Here is a 23453-nt window from a genome sequence, read left to right on the forward strand (position 1 = left end):
GGCCATCTCCTCACACTGTGTAACCTCACTGGTGTGTTCTCACTCTTGTGCCTTCAGTCCCTCCTGTCTGTGTGAATACGTATGCAGCCGTACGCCTTTGCACACATTTGTGCAAATTATTGCAAGGCACTCTTTTATTCATGGGCACGTGCGTCTTTTAAAGCATTTCATTTCGGGAACATTTCAGTTAAGTGGTTTATGCAACTTTCAGGAGACTTGAAACATTCAGGTGTGAAAGACCACACAGTAACTATTAGCTTTTTCACGGTGTTGCCATGGCAGCACTGCCAATGAGAGACCTATTGATTATTAATATTTTGCTGTCATCTACTGAGCTGGGAACTTTACTTTGTTGAGAAAGCAATGAGTGGAAACGGTTTCCGGTATGACCTGTTCTCAACCTTTTTTATACTCTGTGGTTGCGACCTTTAACTGTAGAGTCTGACCACATATTTGGTCAAACTCTGTTCAAACACAATGTGTAACACATGAACAAACATCCACAAACATCCTGCCCAAGCGACATTTTGTAAAAGCTGAAAAGATTCATCACTCTCTCTCACATTTAGTCCAAAACCAAATCAGTCGTGTCTAAAGGAGACATTGTGTTTTAAAACAATATGAATTATTCTGTGGTTTCTTTGAGCATCAGATTGTTTTATTGTATAATGGATCTGATAACATCTTTGCTGGTCGCAGAGATTTCGTGTAATCTGCAAAAGATGTTTTAGAAATGGCTGTTAGTACTAGATCAAGTCATGGAGAATGAAGAAAGGGATCAAGATACATGTCCAAAGAAAGCACGATTCACCCTCTTGTATGAATTACACTGTATGTTTGAGTAACTTTCTAAAAATTGGTCCAACAAGAAAACAAGAATGACATAATGTCTCCATACTTTACACAGTAGTCATGTGTTCACCAGAAGAGGTCTGGATTTTTAATGTAATCGTAGATTAACGAGGGCCTCCTACCCACTCATAGAAGTCTAAAGGCCTTACACACCAGTAGCGTTTTTTTCGTACGATTAATATACATATCAATATATTTTTCAAACTGTTGTTTTTGTCATGAGTACAATGGGCCATTAGGAGGTAAAAATTAGGAGGTAAAAATAATAATAATTATGGTGCCGGGGGATTGGGGTAATATTCAATGAAAAAAACTCAGAATTTGTAAGATTAAAGTCATAAATTTACAAGAAACAAACTTGGATATTCTCTGAGATTATAGTGGCAAATTTACGAGAAAAAACTCACAATTTGTGAGGTTATAAAATCGTAAATTTACGAGAAAGAAATCAGATATTCTCTGAGATAAAAGTGGCAAATTTATGAGAAAAAAACTCACAAATTTGCGAGGTTATAAAGTCATAAATTTACGAGAAAAAAACTGAGCGAGGTGAAGGTCCTGAAAGATACATATACACGTTTTCTTTCATGTTCCTTTTGTTCTTTCAAGTACTAATATTATAGAAGTAACAGGAAAGTAAACACAAACAACTTCTATCTTTGACCACACAAAGGCGTGTGTCTTTTATTTCAGCACAGCTAACACTAAAAACCAACCGTTGAGAAGACGTTATTATGAACAAACTACGTTACCATAGTTACACACTGACACTTTCTTCCGATTTTTTTGTCTCATAAATTTATGATTTAAATATCGAAAAAAAAGTGTTTTTTTGGAATATTACCCCCTCCCTGGCTCCTTAATTATTATTTTTTTTTACGTACAATGGTCCTAATACAGCTTCATATATGAATACTTTCACACAGAATTACGCGGTGAAAAAGTAACTTCATTTTGGGAACTAGGCCGATTTTTATGAGCTTTTGCACCGCGAAAAAATGCATCAACCAATCACGTTTTGCTGAACAGGTTGAGTTGCGCCTATATTTATAAGGATTATAAAACAACACGGAGGCTCTGTAGTAAAACTAAGACGGCAAATTTTATTACTCCTTTCAACATTGACAAAGGCAGTGCATACCAGATCCAGTCCTTCCGATACCTTTCAGAAAAAAATACATGATATTCGCAGGCGAGTATATCGCATTTTTGTGTTGTTTATTCGTCAGGCCTGCTGTGTGTAAAGGCCTTAAGAGCGTCTTGAGGAGCTGCAGAACTTACGGGCTTCACTGCTTTTGTTTTTGTTCTTTTTTAAATGTGTTTTTGATATACTTTTGGTCCGTTAGAGTGTTTAAATTCCAAAATAAGAACATAAAACTACACGAAACCAGCTAATTGGGCAATTGTTTTGCGCAATTGATTTGCCAGTTTCTATCGTCATCGGCCTGTTCTCCATCTTCATGTCTAATATGTTAATCTCTTGAGGCTGAAATGTCACTTTCCTGACGTCATGTAAGAAAACATATAGAAACTGGAGAGTTTCTATATATTTTCTTTTTATTTATGGTGTGTATGTTGTTTTCTACATGTGGTAAAGACTGACATCTGACTCGCAGCAGCTAAATCTATCAAAATTGACTTAATTTGACGCAGTGTATGAATCATAAAAGGCAGCGAGCTGCAATTGCTCTTCAATTGTTTGGCTGGAGAAGAGGTAAACGTTCCTTATGTGCTGCACATTTATATCTAAAATCATTCCTATCTTTACTTTAGTAATGGATATGCCCTCCCACCTAAAGGTAAAATCTAGTGCACATGTTGTGATGAAGGCCCTAGGCTGAGAGATCACTAGTGTGTAGTTAAGACCTGTGTGTGTGCTACAGAGCAGATAACTCCTTTGTTTTCAATCTATTTCCAAAACCAGATACTGCAAAGTTATTTTCAGCCACTTGTCAAAGTGTGTAAGGATCAATTTGAAGAGCTAGAGACTTTCGAAGCATCACAAGCTGCTGGTATGTTTTAGGTAGGTGAGGCCAGGTGCCGCTCTTGCGTCAGATCGAACGTCTCCCGCTTCACTTCCTCAGACGATGAAAAAAAAAAAAAGCTCCCGAGGGTGAAACTGAAAGTGAGAGAAACAGGTTACCTTCTCTCCAAGGTCAACCAGCTGCCACAGTCAATGAGCCTGTTCAGTGTATGAGTCAACAAAGCACAGAATCACTTCCAAGCATTCGTTTGTCATGTCTAATACAGCCCTCTGACCCATCAAAAACACATAGTCATACATTATATTCCCCGTGAGCTCACTGGCAGGCTTTTGACTGAGTCATACAAGATGTCCTCAAAAACCTGTTAACTTCTGAACTTTTACAGGTTTGTTGTTCTGCTCTTGTCCATGTGAGCGGTCCCTCAGAAACCCTTTGGTGCTGTCTGTTTGTGTTTACCCCTGCGCACAAACCGGCAGCTTCATCAAGGGTGCTATGGAAAGGACAGTGTGTCATGAGGGACCGAGCAGCGCGGTGCCGCATTGTTTTAGAGGCTGGATGAGTCACGGAAGACAAATCAGGGTTGGTGGCATTTGAGAAGGCTCATCCATCGCATTAGGACAGCGCTGTTTAAATCAACAACGGGATTATAACGTGTTCCCATGATGCCTGTTTTAGCAGGTCAGACAAGGAATTCATTAAGGCATAATGTAACATAATTACCTGAGAGACTCGACAGTTACATGTTACGATTGTAATTTTTTTCTAAAGAAGAACACCTCCCCTCTGCCGTCTCCTTCCCGAAAATGGAGTTAAAATTCTCAAAACATCATGCCATATTTATAGCACCTAGAACACAATGTGAGTGCAGCATCGCTGTGACTATTTCAAGTAATTTCTATATGACTCACCAAAGAAATTCAAAAGCTCATACATCATCAGAAGAGCAGACAGCAAATTCTCTTCTGCTTTAGTCATGGCTGAATTACTTCTCATCTATATTGCCATTTTTCAGTGAGATGAGTCCAGGCTTCAATTATTTGTTCCTTTTGACAAAGTCTGAAATTCAAATGAGTCGCTTGACATTGTGTGGATTTAAACTAAAAATGTGGCCAAAAATACGTGAAACAAACCCCACCACACCCCACCCCTCCCACCATCTCATTCAGGTTTTTACCACATTCCAAACAATGCTACTCAGTAGGGTTTTCTGAGTGGCTGCCTTTGATATTTTTTTTCCTGTCTGCAAAATTACACAAGATTGCCCACATACAATAGGGGCAGCTATAAATGCGTTAATTTTGTTTTTGACTTTGAGCATACACCTCTTACGTTCGTCCCGAATGTCAAGTGTATGCAGGTGACAGACTCTGAGAATAATCCGTTTTCATCCCCGCTCCCCTTTTCTCTTTATTTCCACCTCTGTGTCTCTTTGTGTCTTGCTCTCTCTCTCTGGCCACCCTCACACACACTGCCAACGTGAGATAGCCATGTCTGTGTGTCCAGTGCAGTGTGTCATGTGTGATAATGTGTGACGTACGCGTCACGTGCCAGCGGTTTTAGGGTTCCACTAGAAGCTACTTATTATTGTTATCGTTTTTAGGCATCATCATTATCAGCTGGAGCAGACACGACGGGTCCCTCTGCATCATTGTTCCTTCCAAATACCCCCTAAAGCTCCAGCCGCCAAAGCTACCCACAACGTAACCAACAAAGGAGGGAAGAGAACATGTCGAAAATCACTCTGGCACTCTTTCAACGTCCCTCCCCTCATCCATCCTCTCATCCATGGCCTGCAACCCCCCCCGTCTGTGTACCCTCTGCACTCTGTCTCCCTTTTTCTGCCTCTCTATCAAATGTTCACTTCTTTTGTCTCATGGACTCTTTCTTATTCCATCGCACTCTATCTTTCTGCGTGACACGCTCTGCCCTCGTCCGCTCTCTCTGGCCGCCATTATCTAAACCACCCATCTTCTCATCTTTCCCTCAATTCCCCTCTCTCATAGTCAGGAAAAAAAAATCCACAACCTACACACACACATAAACGCACACCCCAACACACACACAGTGACACTGTGCGTGCAAATAGTCTCACCCCTCCCAAAACCTTCTTCCATGCACACACACACACCCCCACCACCACCTTCTACTCTCTCCAAACCCCCCCACCCTAATCCTAATCACACCACCACCACCGTCATCAGCCCTTATCTCACTCCACCAAATCTGCTGTGACTCAAAACAATTTCCTCTCATTTGCGATTTTACTGCACACCCCTGCCTCCTACACCTCCATCAAACCGCCTACCCCCTCCAATAAGCCCTCTCCACCTCCTCAATACCCCATCGCTACCCATCAGGCGCGAACCCCACCCACAGCACACATGCACACAAACACAAACACGTATACAAATGCACTCACGTACACACACTCTGACCGGTCGCCATTAAGAATGACGGCTCGTCATGTGTAAGCTGTGACTTGCCACTGTCATCCAGTGGAGCCCGAGAAGAACTGCAGTGTGACGTCACGGCGGACGCAGGCCCCGCTGGTTGGTGGAACATATTTATGTGTGTGTGTGTGATTCTATGCGTGTAGTTGAGATGGGGGAGCCGGAGGAATACAATTTGGTGGGTGGGTGGACCCGGTGGGCCTTGCTGCATCACTGAACCAGGAAAATGAATGAGAGCCTACACTAGGTGTCACCCCCTTCCTCTCCCGTTGGCCTCTGCTAATTTCCCTTTCTCATTACTGCTCTTCTCTTCTCCTTTTGGCCCCTAAGGCAAAGAAAACAGTTGAAACTGCAAAAATCCACTGACAATATGTTCAACGGTATGTTGCAGGGTTGCTTGACTGTGTTTAATGACTTGAATCAGCTGAAGGAGAAACAAATGTTTATATTATTTGATTAAATGATTAGAAATCCATTCAAAGTTCAGTGAGGCAGCCTGATGTGCCAGAAATTTTGAGCGTTTGAATTTCAACAAGAGCAAAACAGCACCACCTGATGGGAGGTTGCCATAGCCACAACCAGAGAGAGGAACGCCTCACTGAGAGGTGTTACTCTGGGAGGAAGAATATAACATGATGAGGTGACAGGATACAAGCATGTGTGCTGTTTTACAGTGACAGACTCAGTGATTTACCTCAGTGAGGGGAAAATAAATCTCTGAGCGAGAAACACAACGCCAGTTCTTTCTGTATCTCTGCAGTCATGAAATGGTTTGACAGCCAACAGCAAAAGACAAAATAGTTTGTCAGTAGCAGACAATGTGCAGTTTGTACTGGTGATGGGAATTTCAAATGTCACCTTTAGCTTTTACTGGTCATTTAGATAAAATCTCAGACACATTAAAATGTTGAGCCTATAATGCAATAAATGTTCATTATAAAATACAAAAATATTCTATTACATTTAGAGTAGGGCTGTCAATCGATTAAAATATTTAATCACGATTAATCGCATGATTGTCTGAAAAATTAATCACCCATTTTTTATCTGTTCAAAATGTACCTTAAAGGGAGATTTGTCAAGTATTTAATTCTCTTATCAACATAGAAGTGGGCAAATATGCTTGCTGATATATATAGCTGATTTTTTTGGCCAGTTGGGAATGGCGGAAACAAGCTGTGAACACAACATTGACATATCACCTTATAAGTTGATATAGCAAAGTTGTTAGCAAACAGGTGCTTATTTACATACCCCGCCGTTATGGAGCGACATTATCATTCATGTGGAGTTATGTTTCTGACCACCTGGCAAATATTCACTCATTTTATGTTTCTACCAACTCCTGAGGGAGTATCTGACTCTTTAGCTGCTAAAATGCTCCACGTTGTCCACCATCTAGTTGCTAACTGTGTCTGTCTGCTGTTTGGTGCTGAGCAGGCAGCGTTCAGTGGATTTCTACGGCTTTTCTGAAAGAAATAGTTGCCTTGTGTGGACATAAGCAACACTATAAAAGTGATGAGAGTGACTCTAAGTTCCGGACCGGACATCTAAACAATGAGCTGAAACTAAAGCTCCATAAAACCGAGGGGAACTGCAGATTCAGGTAATGAATCTCTATAGGTTCATCACTACGAGCGACCCCTTTCACTTTGTAAAATTGTTTTCACATTGTCATTTGAGATATTCTTAGTGTAAAATATCAGTTATAGCCCCTTTTAAAGCTGCTCTAATCTATTTTTTTTTATATTATCAATGACCATGTGAAGTCACTTGTTGTGACAAGCCCACAGATAATTCAAAACAAAAGTCACATGAAAAACTCCTGTTAAACAGAGAATGCAACAGAAGAAAGGACATAAAGCAGCAGCGACAGGTGGGTCTGCGACCACAGGAGGGCAGAGCTCCGGAGAGGAGACTCTGTACTCTTGAAACGTTTGCGTTGCACTTCAAGCACAATCAAATTAAGGATCACATATGTGGTGTGGTTATAATTAGCATTTGTACCTCGACAATTTTTTTTTACATATATCTTAATTACTGATTGATTTAATGCACTACCGGCGTGACACACCCACGATGTTCGTTACATGTATAGTAGAGGCTGGGTCTGGCTCAGTGGTGATTTTAGACTCTTTTTAGGGGTGCTCAACCACACCTAAATTTCATCTTAGCACCCCTAAAAATACTAGAAAACCTAAGGAATCTATCGGTACCAACCATGTTATGCTAGCTTGTCAGGAAGGAGGCTAAATAGAAATGTGTTTGTGAAGGTTCTCAGTCATCCAGGTCATGGTATCCGAGTAAGGGTTAAATCAGCAGCAACTGGACTTGTTTTAGGTTCTTGAAGACATTTCACTTCTCATCCAAGAAGCTTCTTCAGTTCTGGCTGAATGGTAGGGAACCCAGGAATTTAACCTCTGTAGGGTCGTTAGCAGGAATATAGAAACCACTCAGTACATTGGTGGTCCTAGGTGTGACGATTGTAGTTATGGGTCGTTGGAGTCAGCTGATGCCTAGTGTGAATGACTGCCACATGGGTCGTTGGAGTCGTTAGAGTCGGTTGATGTCAGGTGTGAGGTCAAGTGTCAATGGTTGTTTAATCTCCTGGGCAGGGATTCCAGTACAGCATTGTAGGTGGAAGATAGGTGATGCCTTAGGCCTCTTCCTCTGTTGAGTGATGGCTTCTCTACTTTGGCAGGTTTTGTCCTTCATACATCAATACTCTGTTAAGGACATAGTTAAACAGGGTAAAAGCCCTGCTAGTCATGTGTGTTTAATTAAAGGCATGTGTATTTACACTTTCATTCCTCTGAATTTTGGTGAAACAGTGAAAATCTGTGAGTGGAAAACAACCAGCTTAATTTTGGCACAGTTTTAAGGGGAGTGCACAGCTTGCTGGTGGGCCGAGAGTGGAGAGATCTGACTTGTAGCAATGCCCCAGCATACTGTCCTGTATATACCCACTCTCACAGAGAGAGAGAGAGAGAGTAGGGTTGGCGGACGTTGCCTTGGTTATTGATTATTATCCAGGTAATTGGTTATTGATTACTCCGAGCCTTCTTGTCTGTGTCTGAGGGGAATTGTGCTGTACGATCATTCAGTTTGGGATTGAGTTCTGTTTTCTGGCAAATCTCATTTCAGTATGGAAGATTTAGCAGCAAAAAACGCATGTAGAGGAGTAAATGGACAGTCCAAAACAGACGAATCAACTTCTCCTGCTGCTCACAGCGTTGACTCACGCTGCGGATCCTGCCTGAAAAGCATTAAGTTGTGGGTACCTGTGGACTACAAGAATGAAACGGTTCAGCTTTTAAAACTGGCGGGACCCGTGGTAAGATTATGTTTAGATGCAGCAAGAGTCAAACTTTACAGCACCAGACTAAACATTTTAGAGATAATGGTACTTAGTCTGCAACAATATTGAGAATGATTGAGTGTGATTCATATTGAATACAGGAACATGTGTCTTGTTGAGGCTGTTAGGATTGTATATTTTTTAAACTAACTATTATTTAGAGTAGTTTGCAGTGTGCCTCACTTATGATAAACGTGAATATGTCTGATTTGTTTTAATTTGAAAAAGATTAAATTGCTTTACTTCTAGTGCGGGGTTGTGGTGTACCAGTAAGTCTTTTCAATTTGCCACCTGCTTTATTATAACAGTAATTAACAGGGTAATAACTGCAAACCATTGGGACTAATTAGGAAAAGAAATGCCTGATAGTGATAAAAGTGTGGCAGTGTTTTAACTGAAACAGATTACACCCTCTCACTGACCTAAATAAAGGCATTAGTTGCGTCACAGTATCAGACAAATACAGTGTGATATGTTGGTTGTGCTCAATTAGCACTTGAAGATGTTCAAAAGTAACCCTTAAACTCTAATGTATAGACTTGATACATGCTTGATAGACCAGATTGGAGATATTTATCAAACAATATTTTCAATATACCATAGAAATAAATTAGTAAGTGTCTCCTGGAGAGAAACATTATAACTTAGAAAAATATTTCAGCATGTATCCACTTTTCACTGACTCCCATTCATTTCACAAAGCTAGAACTTGATAGATGAGGACATTTAGTTTCCTTTTGTGCAAACCTTTTGATGCCAAAGGCTGTCAAAAACCTACACCAGCAATCACTAAAACTATTTTCTAAAGGAGAAAAGAGAAGTAGTAAAGACGTTAGGAAATAGAAAGGAGCTGCAGCAAAACCAAAGCATAACACATGTCAGCTGCCAGAACGAATAAGAACTTTCTCTTACCTCGAGGCCTTTTGAAACCTTTTTTTTTTTCTGAATAATAACTCCATCAGCGACTGTATGTGCTGCATGTGGAGTTTAATGTTTCATTCATGTTCGGTGAAGTTCATTTGTGTTTTTTTTATAGCTATGAAAACAAGGGAGCATGATTTTATTTTTCAGTTCATTTCACATACGATGGGCTTCCTCATCGGCTTCGTCAGCATGGTGTTCTGCGGTCACCTGGGGAAAACAGAGCTGGCGGGGGTCGCGTTAGCAATAGCGGTGAGTGAGCAGTTAGTTTTTATTGGTGTTCTGCTCTCAGGCATCACTGCTCATTCTTTTTCACAGCATTGAATTTTAACTGTTTTTTTATCTGTCCAAGCATGAATGTGTTTTTCTTTTCTTTCTGGACTGTTGTCTAATAATATCTAATTTGATTATAGGTAATAAATATCACAGGTATTTGCATTGGCAGTGGTTTGGCATCAACGTGTGATACTCTCATATCTCAGGTATTCAGTTAATCTTATTTATGCAGCCAGGTCAGCCCTGACCAGATCATACTGTTCACAGCATGCCTGTGTCAAATTACCCCTTTTCTTGCACATGAGTATTTTCTTTTCTTGTTTTTCTGCCCCCTTTCTTGCAGACTTATGGGAGTGGTAACCTAAAGCGTGTAGGAGTGATACTCCAGAGGGGAGTTTTGATTCTGCTCCTAGCTTGTTTCCCCTGCTGGGCCGTGCTCGTTAACACTCAGCCCCTTCTGCTGGCTGTCAAGCAGAGCGCAGAGGTGGCCAGGTGAACCCTCTCCACTTCAAAATCACTGCATCACAGCCATACAATTGAACAAACTGACCTCAATACAGTGCTCCAGGGATGACGTATTTTTGTAGGCCAACCAGGAAGTTAGCATCGCCCTGGGTTCCATTGACAAAAAGCCAATGTGACTTTTCCATTGGGTTTTGGATTATTGCTGAAAATACGCTCTGTGGTAAACATACGATTTATGATACTTACACATTCAGCAAGATAATCTCCACAAATGAATACCACTTTTATGATTTTTGAAGTATAAATGCAATCGGCAGAAGTAAAAAGCTAACGTTAGGCTATAGACCAACTACACCACGGCCACATGAGGGGGAGTATAAACAACGAGGCTGTAAAGTCGGTCAAGTCGGCGTGAGGACGTTTTGTAGTCTCATTTAGCTATTTATAGCTACTGTCTTTTTTAAGACATATCAAAGCTTCAAAATTCACTAGTGGGGTAGGTAATGATTTATTTTAGATCGTAGAACAAAATGTTAAAATCTCTTAAACTTGTGTTAACCACAGACCTTATTTCAGGCATCTCTTTAAAAACCCATTCAAAGAACCCATTGACTTCCAGACAAGGGAATCGGAAGTGTTAAAATTAGGGATGGAACGGTTCAGGTAAAAATCCAAACCGTTCGGTTCGCTAGTCACAGTTCGGGGCATGTATGTATTGTTTGGTTCATTTCAAATAAGTTATGAGGCAGAGTGTGTATTTTTTTCATGTAGAGTTAGGCTCCCGTTTATTGTCAAACTTTAAAATCAAGGCCTATGGAAGTAGGCTGGGACATGGGTTGACATGGGTCTTAAGGTATGGGGTATAACACATGCGCAGTGTGACTGAAACTGCGGTTGTGCGTTGCTATTTGCTCAGTTTTGGAGAGTACAGACCAAATTGTACTGCACGTGTTGTACCCCAAAGATAACACGTATTGATGAAGCGTGACCCAGCCTCCTTCTCAGTTGGCACAGATGAAGTGCAGAGTGCGGCTGTCAGTCAGTTTAGGAAATGGCGAGTGGACACGATAAAGTACAGGATCCACCAGCATCGTTTCACTCTGCTGTATGGGAGCATTACGGATTTAGTGTTACCTATGAAAATGACGGAAGAAAAGTGGTGGATAAAACAGACAGCGACTGTGTAAGCACTGTGCAACACGTGTGGTTTATGCTAGCTGCAATACTTCCAATATGGTGAACCATTTATGAAGACATCACCCCGGTGTGTCTGTTGATAGCGCAAGGAGAAGAGAGTCGGGTAGGAAAGAGTAACTCCTTCTCCCCGCAGCATTTAAACAGCCTCTACAAGCAGATTCAGACAGGGCAAAAAACATAACTAAAGCATTGGGGAGGTTTATAGCAGCCTTATGCAGTCTTGGCGCTGGATTTCAGCATATGATTAACGTAACGTTACTTGCGCTATACACTTAAGCAACACAGTAATTCCCTAACAGACATGACTAGGAATTGTGAACGAATTGTCCAACAAAGACCATGTAGCTCTTACTATAGACGGATGGACATCCAGGGCTACTGAAAATTACTGAACTGTGATTGCCCACCACATCACTTCAGAGAGGGAGATAAAAAGTTATGTTTTGCAGACGTGCCCCCTTTATGAGGGACACAAGCAGTGACAGATTGAAAACTGGAGAGGGGCAACAGCACAATCCCCGTAATGTGTTTTATATTTATGAACTATTTTTAAATAACAGTGGCACAGAAATCCAACCGTATTCTTTTCCAAATACTGCACGTTTTGAGTGGAAAAGCTAATCTTTCAATTAAGAGCTGATAATCAGGGAATTGAGAAATATGTTATACAGTTTTTAGTATAGTTCCGGTTGAGCTTATGCTTCAATTTATGTTGATGGCCTTAGTCTATAATTACATCATATTTATATGAAAATAACAACGCTGCATTTTTTGTTTACACTAATTACTGTAGAAGACCTATTCTTTCAATTAAGATTTGACAATGAAGAAGTGTTTATGTTCCTTAAGTAAGCCATACTTTTGTTAAGGCAAATATTTGTTAACTTATTTTTTGCCAAATAAATGAAAAGCATGTTGAAAACGCCTCACTGTAACATAATTGTACCGAACCGAAAACCGTGACACCAAAAACGTGATATGAACCGAACCGTGAATTTTATGAACCGTTCCACCCCAAGCTAAAATGCTAACTCATTTCCTGGTTTTAGGACTCATTCCTGCAGCACTCTGTATACTCATGAGTCAAGTTATTCAATATGATTTATTGAACGTATTTACCATTTTTGTCTGTCTGCCATAAAGACTCTCCCAGCTGTATGTGAAGATCTTTATGCCAGCTCTGCCAGTGAGTTCAGCCTCCTCCAAAGTTTTGCATTAAATGTTTTTTTGTATTTCCATCCATATACGCTGTATTGAATGGTTGCTGTGTTGCATTATTGATCTAATTAACCCCATACATGGCCTCATGTTGGATTCTGCAGGCTGCCTTCATGTACCAGCTGCTGGGGAAGTACCTTCAGAATCAGGTGCGTTTAACAACTGCAAGCAATAATGACTGAAAGTTGTCTGTAATGAGATCATTTTGAGTGTTTAGAAAGGAGCGTGTACTGTGAGAAAGTAACAAACAGCAGGTGCACTGATGTGTTGAAACGGCGTGTTTTTTTAAACAGCTTGCTTTGGCTCACAGGGCATCATGTGGCCCCAGGTGATATGCGGAGCCACAGGGAACGTTTTAAATGTAATAATCAACTACATCTTTCTCAACCGTCTGGATCTGGGGGTCGCGTGAGTACCCCCACCATATCCATAATAGTGTACTCCTTAACTGAGTCATAATCTTTCAGGATACATCATACTTAATAGTCATTCTCAATTGTCAGCTGGAGGCTTTATTTGAGGACTTCTTTGACTGGCAATGATGCTTTGTTTTTCCACCTTTTTGTTGTTGTTTAACTGTCTTGATGCCACTAAAGTGGATCTGCAGCTGCCAATGCCATCTCACAGTATTCCTTGGCTGTGTTCTTGTTTGTGTACATCTGCTCCAGGGGACTGCACAAAGCTACATGGGATGGTAAGTTTAGTGGATTTACTACTGTAGGGATAACTTTTCATTTGACCGTTACTTCCTTATGATTTCTTGAAAGATTTCTGGAAAGAACTTTTTAATTTGCTGCTATTTATTAGGACAAAGAGACTAAATATTACTTGAGTTAGCTTAGTAAAAAATAAATCTTGAAATAACAGCTCCATTTAAATATGTGCTCCATAAAAGTATGTAGATTAATCATTTATTTATTATTGTATATTTTACTCTCTACGTGTGCTGAATTGTTTGCTTGCCTGCAGATAAATTTCACACGTTTAGATGATGACCTGCTGTGCAGAGGGTGCAAACTACAGGGTAGCCATAGGGAGCTTTTGTAAAGAAATGTATAAAGAAAAGAATACAGAAATAAATAAGTTTGGGAAAATATATAAGGGGTGAAATGCAAAGGGAAAATTGTGCAAAAATAAATATATGTGTAATACATAAATAAATGCAAAATAAATACATAAAAAAATAAAATGAAAAAATAAATAAATCCATTTTAAAATTAATAAAAATAAATACAGAAATAAATAAAAGGTCAAATGAACAAAAGAGTTAATAAATAAAGGAATTAATACAAAGATAAATAAATAAAGAAGCAAATTAAAACATAAATATCAATTTATGTCATATTTTATCAACTAATTAATGGTTACTTATATTGTTGAATTGTTTGCTTACCTGCAGATAAATTTCACACATTTAGATGATGACCTGCTGTGCAGAGGATGCGAACTACACGGTAGCCAGGAGGAGCTTGGCTCCTCTTAATAAGACATGAGCTCCCCTGAAGACATGATTTATGAAATTTTGGGGGGTCTATAAAATATTGGCAATATGCTATTCTTGCCATGCATTTCTATTTTTCCGTATCTTCGTCATCATGGATCAAGCGTAAAATTAGGCTATTGTTGATGTGTGATTCATGCATGAGGGTGACTCATCACTAATTCACTTTACTGTAATAAAGATCAGCATGCATGATATTCTTGCCATCATCATCGAAGCTTGGGGGCGCAACATCACTCACTTTAACTCAAAGATCAGAAAAAGAAAAATCTCTTAGTCACACTCTGCACGCCGAATCACCATTATTCATTTTTCTGTTTAGAGAAGTGAATTTAAAAAAAAGCTACCCGAAAGCCATGTTATAGTTACATACTAAAAGACTAGCTTTACCATGAATTGGAATTAATTAATTGGACATGTGCAAATTGAGCACTATCTCTATTGTATCTATAATTGGTGCCAAATTACATAGTTCTTCCTAGGTAACTTCCTAAAAAAAGTTTTAAGAATTACAGACCTGGAAAGTAAAGCATTACAGTTTTGGCATCATTTAAACGTACATCGATATCAACACGTGTTTTGACAAAACTAATGACACTCCCATCAGCTGTACTAGTGCTAAATAGCAAATATAAACATGCTAACACACTAAACTAAGGTGGTAAACATGTTAAACAAAACCTGCTACACATCAGCATGTTAAAATTGTCATCATGGGTGTGTTAGCATGTTGACGTTAGCATTTAGCTCAAAGGGTCTGTTAGCTCAAAGCACCGCTGTGCCTAAGAACAGCCTCACAGAGCTGCTAGCATGTCTGTAGACTCTTGTTTTATCTTTCATGTAGTGTTCACAAATCACACTAATGGATGACAGTTTTGGCTCAGTTCTGCATTGTAGACATGACAATGAAAGAAGTCTCACAGGAGTATAACATGCTGGGTATAAATAAGTTTCATTGAATCAAATGCACCTCCTCTTATCTCTTAGGCTGGTCAGGAGACTGCCTACAGGAGTGGGGTCCTTTCCTCCACCTGGCCATGCCCAGCATGCTGATGCTTTGTCTGGAGTGGTGGCTGTATGAGATCGCAGGCTTCCTGGCAGGCATCATCAGTGAGGTTGAGTTGGGAGCTCAATCTATAGTTTATGAGATGGCTGCTATCGCTTACATGGTAACTGCCTTACATTGCTTTTGTCTTATAGTTAGGATTTCTCTCTTACTCTAAATACCCTTTTCTGTTATGTTTTGGATTGATGAAGAAATAGTGCTAGGGCTGTCGATCGATTAAAATATTTAATCGCGATTAACTGCATTATTGTCCATAGTTAAACACGATTAATTTCAAATTAATCGCACGTTTTTTGTCTGTTCTAAATGTACCTTAAGGGGAAAGTATTTAATACTCTTATCAACATGGGAGTGGGCAAATATGCTTTTTTAATGTAAATGTATGTACTGTATATATTTATTATTGGAAATCAACTAACAACACAAAACAATGACAAATATTGTCCAGAAACCCTCACAGGTACTGTATTTAGCATAGAAAAATATGCTCAAATCATAACATGGCAAACTCAAGCCCAACAGGCAACAACAGCTGTCAGTGTGTCAGTGGCAGTGGCAAGTCATAGTCAAGTCAGCACTTGACTATGACTTGCCCCAAACTGCATGTGATTATCATAAAGTGGGCATGTCTTTAAAGGGGAGACTCGTGGGTATCCATAGAATCCATTTTCATTCACATATCTTGAGGTCAGAGGTCAAAAGACCCCTTTGAAAATGACCATGTCAGTTTCTCCTCGCCAAAATTTAGCGTAAGTTTGGAGCGTTATTTAGCCTCCTTTGCAACAAGCTAATATGACAAGGTTGGTACCAATGGATTCCTTAGGTTTTCTAGTATTTTTAGGGGTGCTGAGATGAAATTTAGGTGTGGTTTGAGCACCCCTAAAAAGAGTCTAAAATCGCCACTGACCCAGACCCAGTTGACCCAGACCCAACAGCTGTCAATGTGTCAGTGTGCTGATTTGACTATGACTTGCCCAAAAACTGCATGAGAGTATCATGAAGTGGGCATGTTTGTAAAGGGGAGACTCATGGGTACCCATAGAACCCATGTTCGTTATGATGCTAATGAATTCACTCCAACTAGCTTTAAAACTGAGCCCACTACAACCTCTGAAAGATCGAATAGCGGGAGGGCTAAATTGCAAGAAATTAGTGATGTTTAAATTAATTTGCATGAACGCGTTATTATCGCGTTTACTTTGACAGCCCTACATAGAACACAATGTATGCTTATGTAATATTTGTGTGGATACCTGGATGGTTTTGATAGACAGGATGATCCCCAAGAATCTTGATTTATTACTATATCTGGCTATGAAATCATTGTTTCCATTTTTCCACTCATCCTGTCCACCACAGTTTCCAATGGGTTTTTCTGTTGCCGCCAGTGTTCGGGTTGGAAATGCTCTTGGTGCTGGGAACACAGAGCAAGCCAAGCTGTCCAGCAAGGTCTCCCTCATCTGTGCATGTATGAATCAAATATGTAGCCTGACAAATCTCTACCGCAGTGTACCAATACGGGAGGCAATGGCTAGTTATGTTACAGAGGAGATGTTCCTCTGATCTACTAAACATGCTGTCTTTCTTGTGTCCAATCCAGTCATTCTCTCATGTTTCATCGGCGCGTGTCTTGGCGTGTCCAAGGATGTTGTTGGTTACATTTTCACCACTGAAAAGTAAGTGCAGATTTGTGTTTTCTTACATCAGAAACAATAACTAACAGGCAGACCCTCACACAGAGAGCTCATTTAATGTAAAAGTGTAATTCATCATATATTAACTTCAGAGGACACTGACCCTCGACAGCTTGTACTTGTTGCTTTTTGCACTGTCACTACCTGAGACATGGTAGATGCAGTAATTTAATCTAAGCAAAAACATATTTCTATCAACTTCGCACTCACCCATCTTTGTTAGAATTTCCTTTCCATATTTGCATTTTGCTTTTAGAGACATTATTCAGAGGGTGGCCGATGTCATGAAGATGTACGGTTTCATCCATGTTGCTGACACCTTTGCGGTGAGAAACTTCGCCACACAAGTCACTTTATCTCTCTACAGAGCAAAATAAACTTTGACTTGTCGCACAGATTTCTAGATTTCTCTTTGTTTTACCTCCACAGGGTGTGACCGGAGGTATTGTCAGGGGGGCAGGGAAGCAAAAGATTGGTGCTGCGTGCAACTTGGTGGGTTTCTACTTTATTGGGTTTCCCATTGGAGTGTGTTTGATGTTCCCTGTCAAAATGGGCGTTGTGGGTGAGGACAGATTCAATTTTTATAAAGTAAGTGACAGTCTAATCATATTTCCACCCAAACAAATTAAATGCCTTCTTTTCATCTCCGTTGCAGGGCTGTGGTTGGGGTTATTCATTTCTGTTTCGGTACAGTCAGTGTTTTTTTTAGTTTTCCTGTGTAAACTAAACTGGATGAAAGTCACTGACGAGGTGAGTAACACCCTGTTTCACAGGAGGAAAAATAGACTGTATATAAAGATGGACGACATTACAGCCCCCAAAAAGTGAAGCCAAAACATCTTGATCGCCCCCTGGTGGCTGGCTGCAGTATATATCATAAATCCTGCCCCCATTATGTCAGCGGATGGGACATGGGCCAAACTAAAAAGTCAAAGAACACGTCAAATTAAATGATCATGATTGACAGCTGTGATATTCTGTCGCGCACAGAAAGAAGAATTTTTTGCGGCCGTGCTCGGTTCGCGATTGGTTGGGGCAGGTGACCTCAATATCGAGGCTCCACTGCCCCGATTACTACTGTACAGACTCTGGCCACAATGATGTTAAAATCTCAAGATGGCAACTCCCGTATCTGGGATAATTTGGCTTCACTTCTGTACAGTGGGAGGAAGTGGAGACACCTCATCCATCTTTATAAACGGTCTGTGGAGGAAACTAAATTAATACAGTGCCATTGCTATTGTAGTTAAAACTATGTGCAAATTCAACAGTGTGGACAGTGTGTGTATAGAGAGGCAAAGTCCCGCCCCTTACGGTGGACCACTGTGGGACCTTATTTCAGAAAAAATATGAATGTGAGAGACAAATATTTTTGTGGTCCTGTTTGAATTGCACCATGAATCACACATATGAGGTTTGACAATTTAAAACATAATTTTGCAAGTCAAGAAAGTCGCAGTTTGTTGTAAAACTGTTGAAGCATAAGACTGTGAAAATACTTAATTAGGAAGACTACACACCCCAAGTCGCTTAAGTGACGTCTCTCTCGCTGAAGCTACAATGCCTGTGTGATCGTACCGGGATGTACTCACACAGGTCTCGCTCATTCTTTCGCTTTCCGGCTGATAATAAGACCAGGAGTTTCTGGATAAAACATATCAGGTAAGATAATGTTTCATTTGTGCGTGGAACATGGCTAACTTAGCTAGCTAGCTAGTGTTGGTGACGTATATTGTGCAAGACAAGAGATGTAGTTCACTGAGCGGTTTCACACAAAACTAAAGGATACTACAACGAACCTACAACAAACTGAGACTTTCTTGACTTGCAAAATTATGTTTTAAATTGACAAACATCATATGTGTGATTCACGGCGTAATTCAAACGGGATCAAAAAAATATTTGTCTCTCGCTGTTGACTACCGTACATATTTTTTCCGAAATTAGGTCCCATGGGGGACACCAAAAGGGGAGGGACTTCGTTTCTCTATTGTAGCTTATTTTTCTGTGTCTTTGTATGTTTGAAATATGTGATTTAGTTGTTGTTTTAAATATCTCTGAATAGGCACTGGTAAGAGCAGGAGTCAGCATTACAGAGAGGAACAAGATCTTCATGATAGAAAACAAAGGTAAACACAAGTTACTACCTACAACTACATATAGACATCTTCTTTCTGGGAACTATTGCACAACTAACATTAATCATGTATTATAACCCTCACAGCCCTGGACTCTGGTGAGAAACAGACCCACATGAAGACCAGTCGATCCACTTCTTTGAGTCCAGTGGAGGGGAAGGAGGAAGCCCTCGTTGCAGGTCAGCAGACTTCAGATGACGTGGCTCTGTCAGTCAGGCAGCTGGTGGTACGACGTGGCCTCGCTGTGCTGCTCATGTTCATCATCCTCGCTGCTGGAGTCTTCATCAGCGAGTTGCTCATCAGGCTGCTTGAATTACACGAGTGACCATTATTAGACCTCATGTGTGCAACACGAAACAAAGCTCTGTGAGTCTGCCTTCCAGAGTACAGATGCATCTTCATGTTTAGCAGTATAAAAACAAACATAGACACCTTCAATCTGCAGCAAAATTATACGTACTACAACATATCTTTGGCAGCTTCCATCTTACCATCTGAAGCACTTTGTAATGACAAATTTCCATTCCATACTCACACTTTCACGAACCTTCTTACCATTTCTTAGGCACTAATGATGGGAAAATAGCTGCTTTATAATGATATATGCTACACAGGTTTAAAAAAAATGTTCTGTAACAGCATTACAGTAAATACATGGAATTATTGCACCACTTTGATAACTTGGAAGATTTGAAAAGTTGTTGAATTTTTTCAGATCCATTTTGTCATTCATACCGAAGTAATTGTCTTTAAAGTTAAATCTATTTATAGTATTTCTTGCTCTATTCTTATTAATAATTCAAACCCAGTCACATTTGCAGTTCATACTGTATATTAGTCATGTTTTGGAAAATATAATATAATAAGAAACACGACTGAAATGAGGCAACCAATTAAAGGCTGAGCTGAAAAAATTCTGTATAGGGATGTCTCCTTTATATAGAAACATGCTGTGTAAGATGGCTTCCAATCAAGACACTGACGAAATATATGTTCTCATTATGAAATATATAGTCTGAATGGATGCCACAATTAGAAAGAGCATGATTAAATGCTATATTTAGGCTACAGCGTATCCGTGGACGTGTGCTTTCATCATCAAAGACAGAAAAGCTGCTCTTTTTCTTTGGTTTATTTTTTCTTCCCTTTGATCTGCATTGCCAAATTTGATGATAATGAAAGGTCTGTACGCTCACGTTGCAACGTGCGGGCTGGATGAAGACATGTCAGACTGAGCAAATCAACCACCTGTTCACTCTGTGTAGGGGCAGATAACTAGCTAGCTCAGGCTTCACTGAGGCTCACAAATGAAGAATTCACCTGGTTAACAGCAAACGTGATTTTCTGAAATACGTGCATGTATGGTGTTTCTCTACAGATCCTCTAAAAGCAGTGGATCGACATTTTGGGAAATACGCTTATTCAAGTTGTATGAGAAGATTGATACCGCTCTTGTACCAATGAATTATAAACAACCTGTTAGCCTAGCACAAAGACTGGAAACGGGGAGAAACAGCCAGCCTGGCTCTGTCCAAAGGTAACAAAATTCCCCTACTAGCACCTCTAGAGCTCACTGATTAACAAGTTATGTGTAATTTGATTAGTCCATACTGGTAGAGCAACCGGTTGCTGGCTGTGGCCTCGTATTAACCATACAGACTTGAGAGCGGAATTGATCTAACTCTATACCAGAAAGCGAATAAGCTAGGGCTGTCAGTCGATTAAAATATTGAATCACAATTAATTGCAAATTAATCACACATTTTTTTATCGGTTCAAATTGTACCTTAAAGGGAGATTTGTCAAGTATTTAATTCCATCATCATGGGAAACAGGCTTGCTTTATGCAAATGTATGTATATATTTATTATTGGAAATCAATTAACAACACAAAACAATGACAAACATTGTCCAGAAACCCTCACAGATACTGCATTCAGCATAAAAAATATGCTCTTAAAATGGCAAACTGCAGCCCAACAGGCAACAACAGCTGTCAGTGTGTCAGTGTGCTGACTTGACTATGACTTGCCCCAAAACTGTAAGTGATTATCATAAAGTGGCCATGTCTGTAAAGGGGAGACTCATGGGTACCCAAAGAACCCATTTTCAGTCACATATCTTGAGATCAGAGGTGAAATGGCCATGCCAGTTTCTCCTCCCCAGAATTTAGCGTAACTTTGGAGCGTTATTTAACCTCCTTTGCGACAAGCTAGTATGACATGGTTGGTACCAATGGATTCTTTAGGTTTTCTAGTTTCATATGATGCCAGTATCATCACTATACACACACTATATCTGTAAAGGGGAGACTCGTGGGTACCCATAGAACCCATGTGTCCTATGATGCCAATAAATTCACTCTACCTAGCTTTAATACTGAGCCCGCTACAACCAAAAAATGTAAAGTTGCGTTAAAGAAATTAGTGGCTTTAAAACTAATTTGCGTTAACGCGTTATTATCATGGTAACTTTGACAGCCCTAGAATAAGCATATTTCCCAAAATGATAATACTGCATAAGGCTGCTTGACATGAGACCATGTCAGCATTTGTTAGCATTAGACAATGGACAGCAGCAAAATAGAGTAAAAGGAAAGTATGGTTTAACACCCGTTTTACTTTTTGTGTGTAACATACATTTTTGGTTAATTCACATATTCCGTTTTTTCCAATTCTTACTTACAAGAGTGTATAACAGCTGACAGAATAATTATTTAGTCCAGTTGTGTTTGTATTTAGGCCACAATCAGGCCCTCCTGAAAGGATTTTTTTATTTGGTACAGACTAACCACATATTTTGGCAGATGCATTTCAGTATAGTGATAACTTCAAAAGAGCTTTCACCTTAGAGGTATCCATAAAAGACTATGCTCTGGCCTGTACGTAGCCAGTGCACCCACTGCATTCTCTAAACTGACATCAGCACCAGCTTGCAACAGTACCATAAAAAAAAGTGCATATTAATTTATCGTTATTCATCATGTAAATCAGGCTTGATTCATACATGGTTACGTCGTTGTCTGAGCTTCAGTCTTGCTCATCAGTGCAGACATTGTCTCAGGCTCCTCACAGAGACTGTAATCTTGGCAGAGACTGCAATCAGTAACATGCTGTGGCATCACTAACAAGTGTAAAGATTTGCTGTCAGTATCATTAGAATACAACTTGTGATACAGTGACTTAAGGAATATCATATTAACTTCTTGGTTGTGTCGCCATGCAGCACAATACCTGGAAGTCAGTGAAATTATGGCTGCAATTAATGATATTGCATATTATTTTAGTGATACAGTCCAGAAATACTGGCGACTGCATTTACCTGAATCCATCATCCATGTCTTTTTACCTTTTTTTGGGTCTTTAATATTTTGTGTCAAATATGCGCTACTAGATATTACTACTTTTAGTATGGATAGTATATTTTAGGTGACTGAAATCACTGATTGACCTTTTTTTTCATCTAGGAGAAGAGGTAATCTTCAGCACTTTGACCAATCACTGAAGTGCAGAGTATGACGGAAGTCATTGAGGTCTGGCAGTGAACGTCCAGTGCCACATTGAAGGGCAGAATAAACAACAGCGGCTAAATCATTGTTTTATCACAAGTTATTACAGTAAAAGCTAAACCTTACCCGAGTCTTTTGAGTTCCTATCTGAACTAAAGCAACAATAGTGACATCATGACATATCCCAACTCATACACCTTCTATGCCTTTTTCACATCTAAAAAATACAAGTAAATTTATAATTTACTGTATCACAAAATAGTATGAATCCTGTGGACATTTTATTTACTGATATCTGTAAATTTCAGTGACATGTATTTAACCCTCTGAGACCCACAATAGACACGTTTTTGTCTTTTTTAGGGGGGTCTTTAGGGGGAGATAGCAGGTCAGCAGTAGAAGTGGTGTACATCATCTGAGAGCTGGGAACCTGAAGATAATTTGAGATGATGCTCAGCACTACGTGTCAAGTTCTAGTCGTAAATCACAAATAAACGTTAATTAATTAATTAATTATTCAAAATAAATTGTAAAAGTGTATAAGGGTTTACAACATCATGATAAAATTATATGATGGCTATTCCCATGCTCTATTATGTCTCACGTTGTTGCAGAAATTTTGGGATTGATACCACTCAAAAATTGATAAAAATGATCAATAATCCCTCCAAAATACCACATTAAGACACCAAGCCCTTGAGGAAAAAGCGATGCTGTGATTTGGTTTCAAAAACTTTTGACATTTTGGAGATTTCTGCAAGAATTGCTTTTTTTGGGGATTGGATGGTGAACACTTTTCTTCTGTAAACTGGTCAGATACCCCC

The 23453-nt window shown here is 39.7% G+C and overlaps 1 protein-coding gene across 2 annotated transcripts; it reads left to right on the forward strand.

The window, feature by feature from the left end:
* The first annotated feature begins 8031 nt into the window (after positions 1-8031).
* LOC119475808 (multidrug and toxin extrusion protein 1-like) lies at positions 8032-20905 on the forward strand. Of its 2 annotated transcripts, none has more exons than XR_005203889.1 (17): positions 8032-8320; positions 8432-8621; positions 9717-9818; positions 9980-10048; positions 10186-10334; positions 12648-12690; positions 12827-12871; positions 13033-13130; positions 13319-13416; positions 15211-15392; positions 16649-16757; positions 16890-16965; positions 17240-17309; positions 17413-17475; positions 17639-17733; positions 19049-19112; positions 19208-19333. XR_005203889.1 is itself a non-coding variant. In XM_037748864.1 (17 exons), the coding sequence occupies exons 2-17, from the start codon at positions 8433-8435 to the stop codon at positions 19444-19446; spliced, it is 1761 nt and encodes a 586-aa protein (XP_037604792.1). In that variant the 5' UTR covers positions 8046-8320; position 8432; the 3' UTR covers positions 19447-20905. The 2 variants fall into 2 exon arrangements, 1 of the variants encoding a protein (XP_037604792.1); XM_037748864.1 differs by having other exon boundaries at positions 8046-8320; positions 17413-17545; positions 19208-20905.
* The last annotated feature ends 2548 nt before the right edge of the window (positions 20906-23453 follow it).

The sequence above is a fragment of the Sebastes umbrosus genome, chromosome 17 (assembly GCF_015220745.1).
Source record: "Sebastes umbrosus isolate fSebUmb1 chromosome 17, fSebUmb1.pri, whole genome shotgun sequence".
In the NCBI taxonomy this organism is placed as follows: domain Eukaryota; kingdom Metazoa; phylum Chordata; class Actinopteri; order Perciformes; family Sebastidae; genus Sebastes; species Sebastes umbrosus.

Coding starts and splice junctions, on each gene's coding strand:
- LOC119475808 (XM_037748864.1), top strand. CDS start 8,433: ATGGAAGATTTAGCAGCAAAAAACGCATGTAGAGGAGTAAATGGACAG. Junction 12,691..12,826: donor TCTTTATGCCAGCTCTGCCA/GTGAGTTCAGCC, acceptor TGGATTCTGCAG/GCTGCCTTCATGTACCAGCT. Junction 19,113..19,207: donor CTTCATGATAGAAAACAAAG/GTAAACACAAGT, acceptor TAACCCTCACAG/CCCTGGACTCTGGTGAGAAA.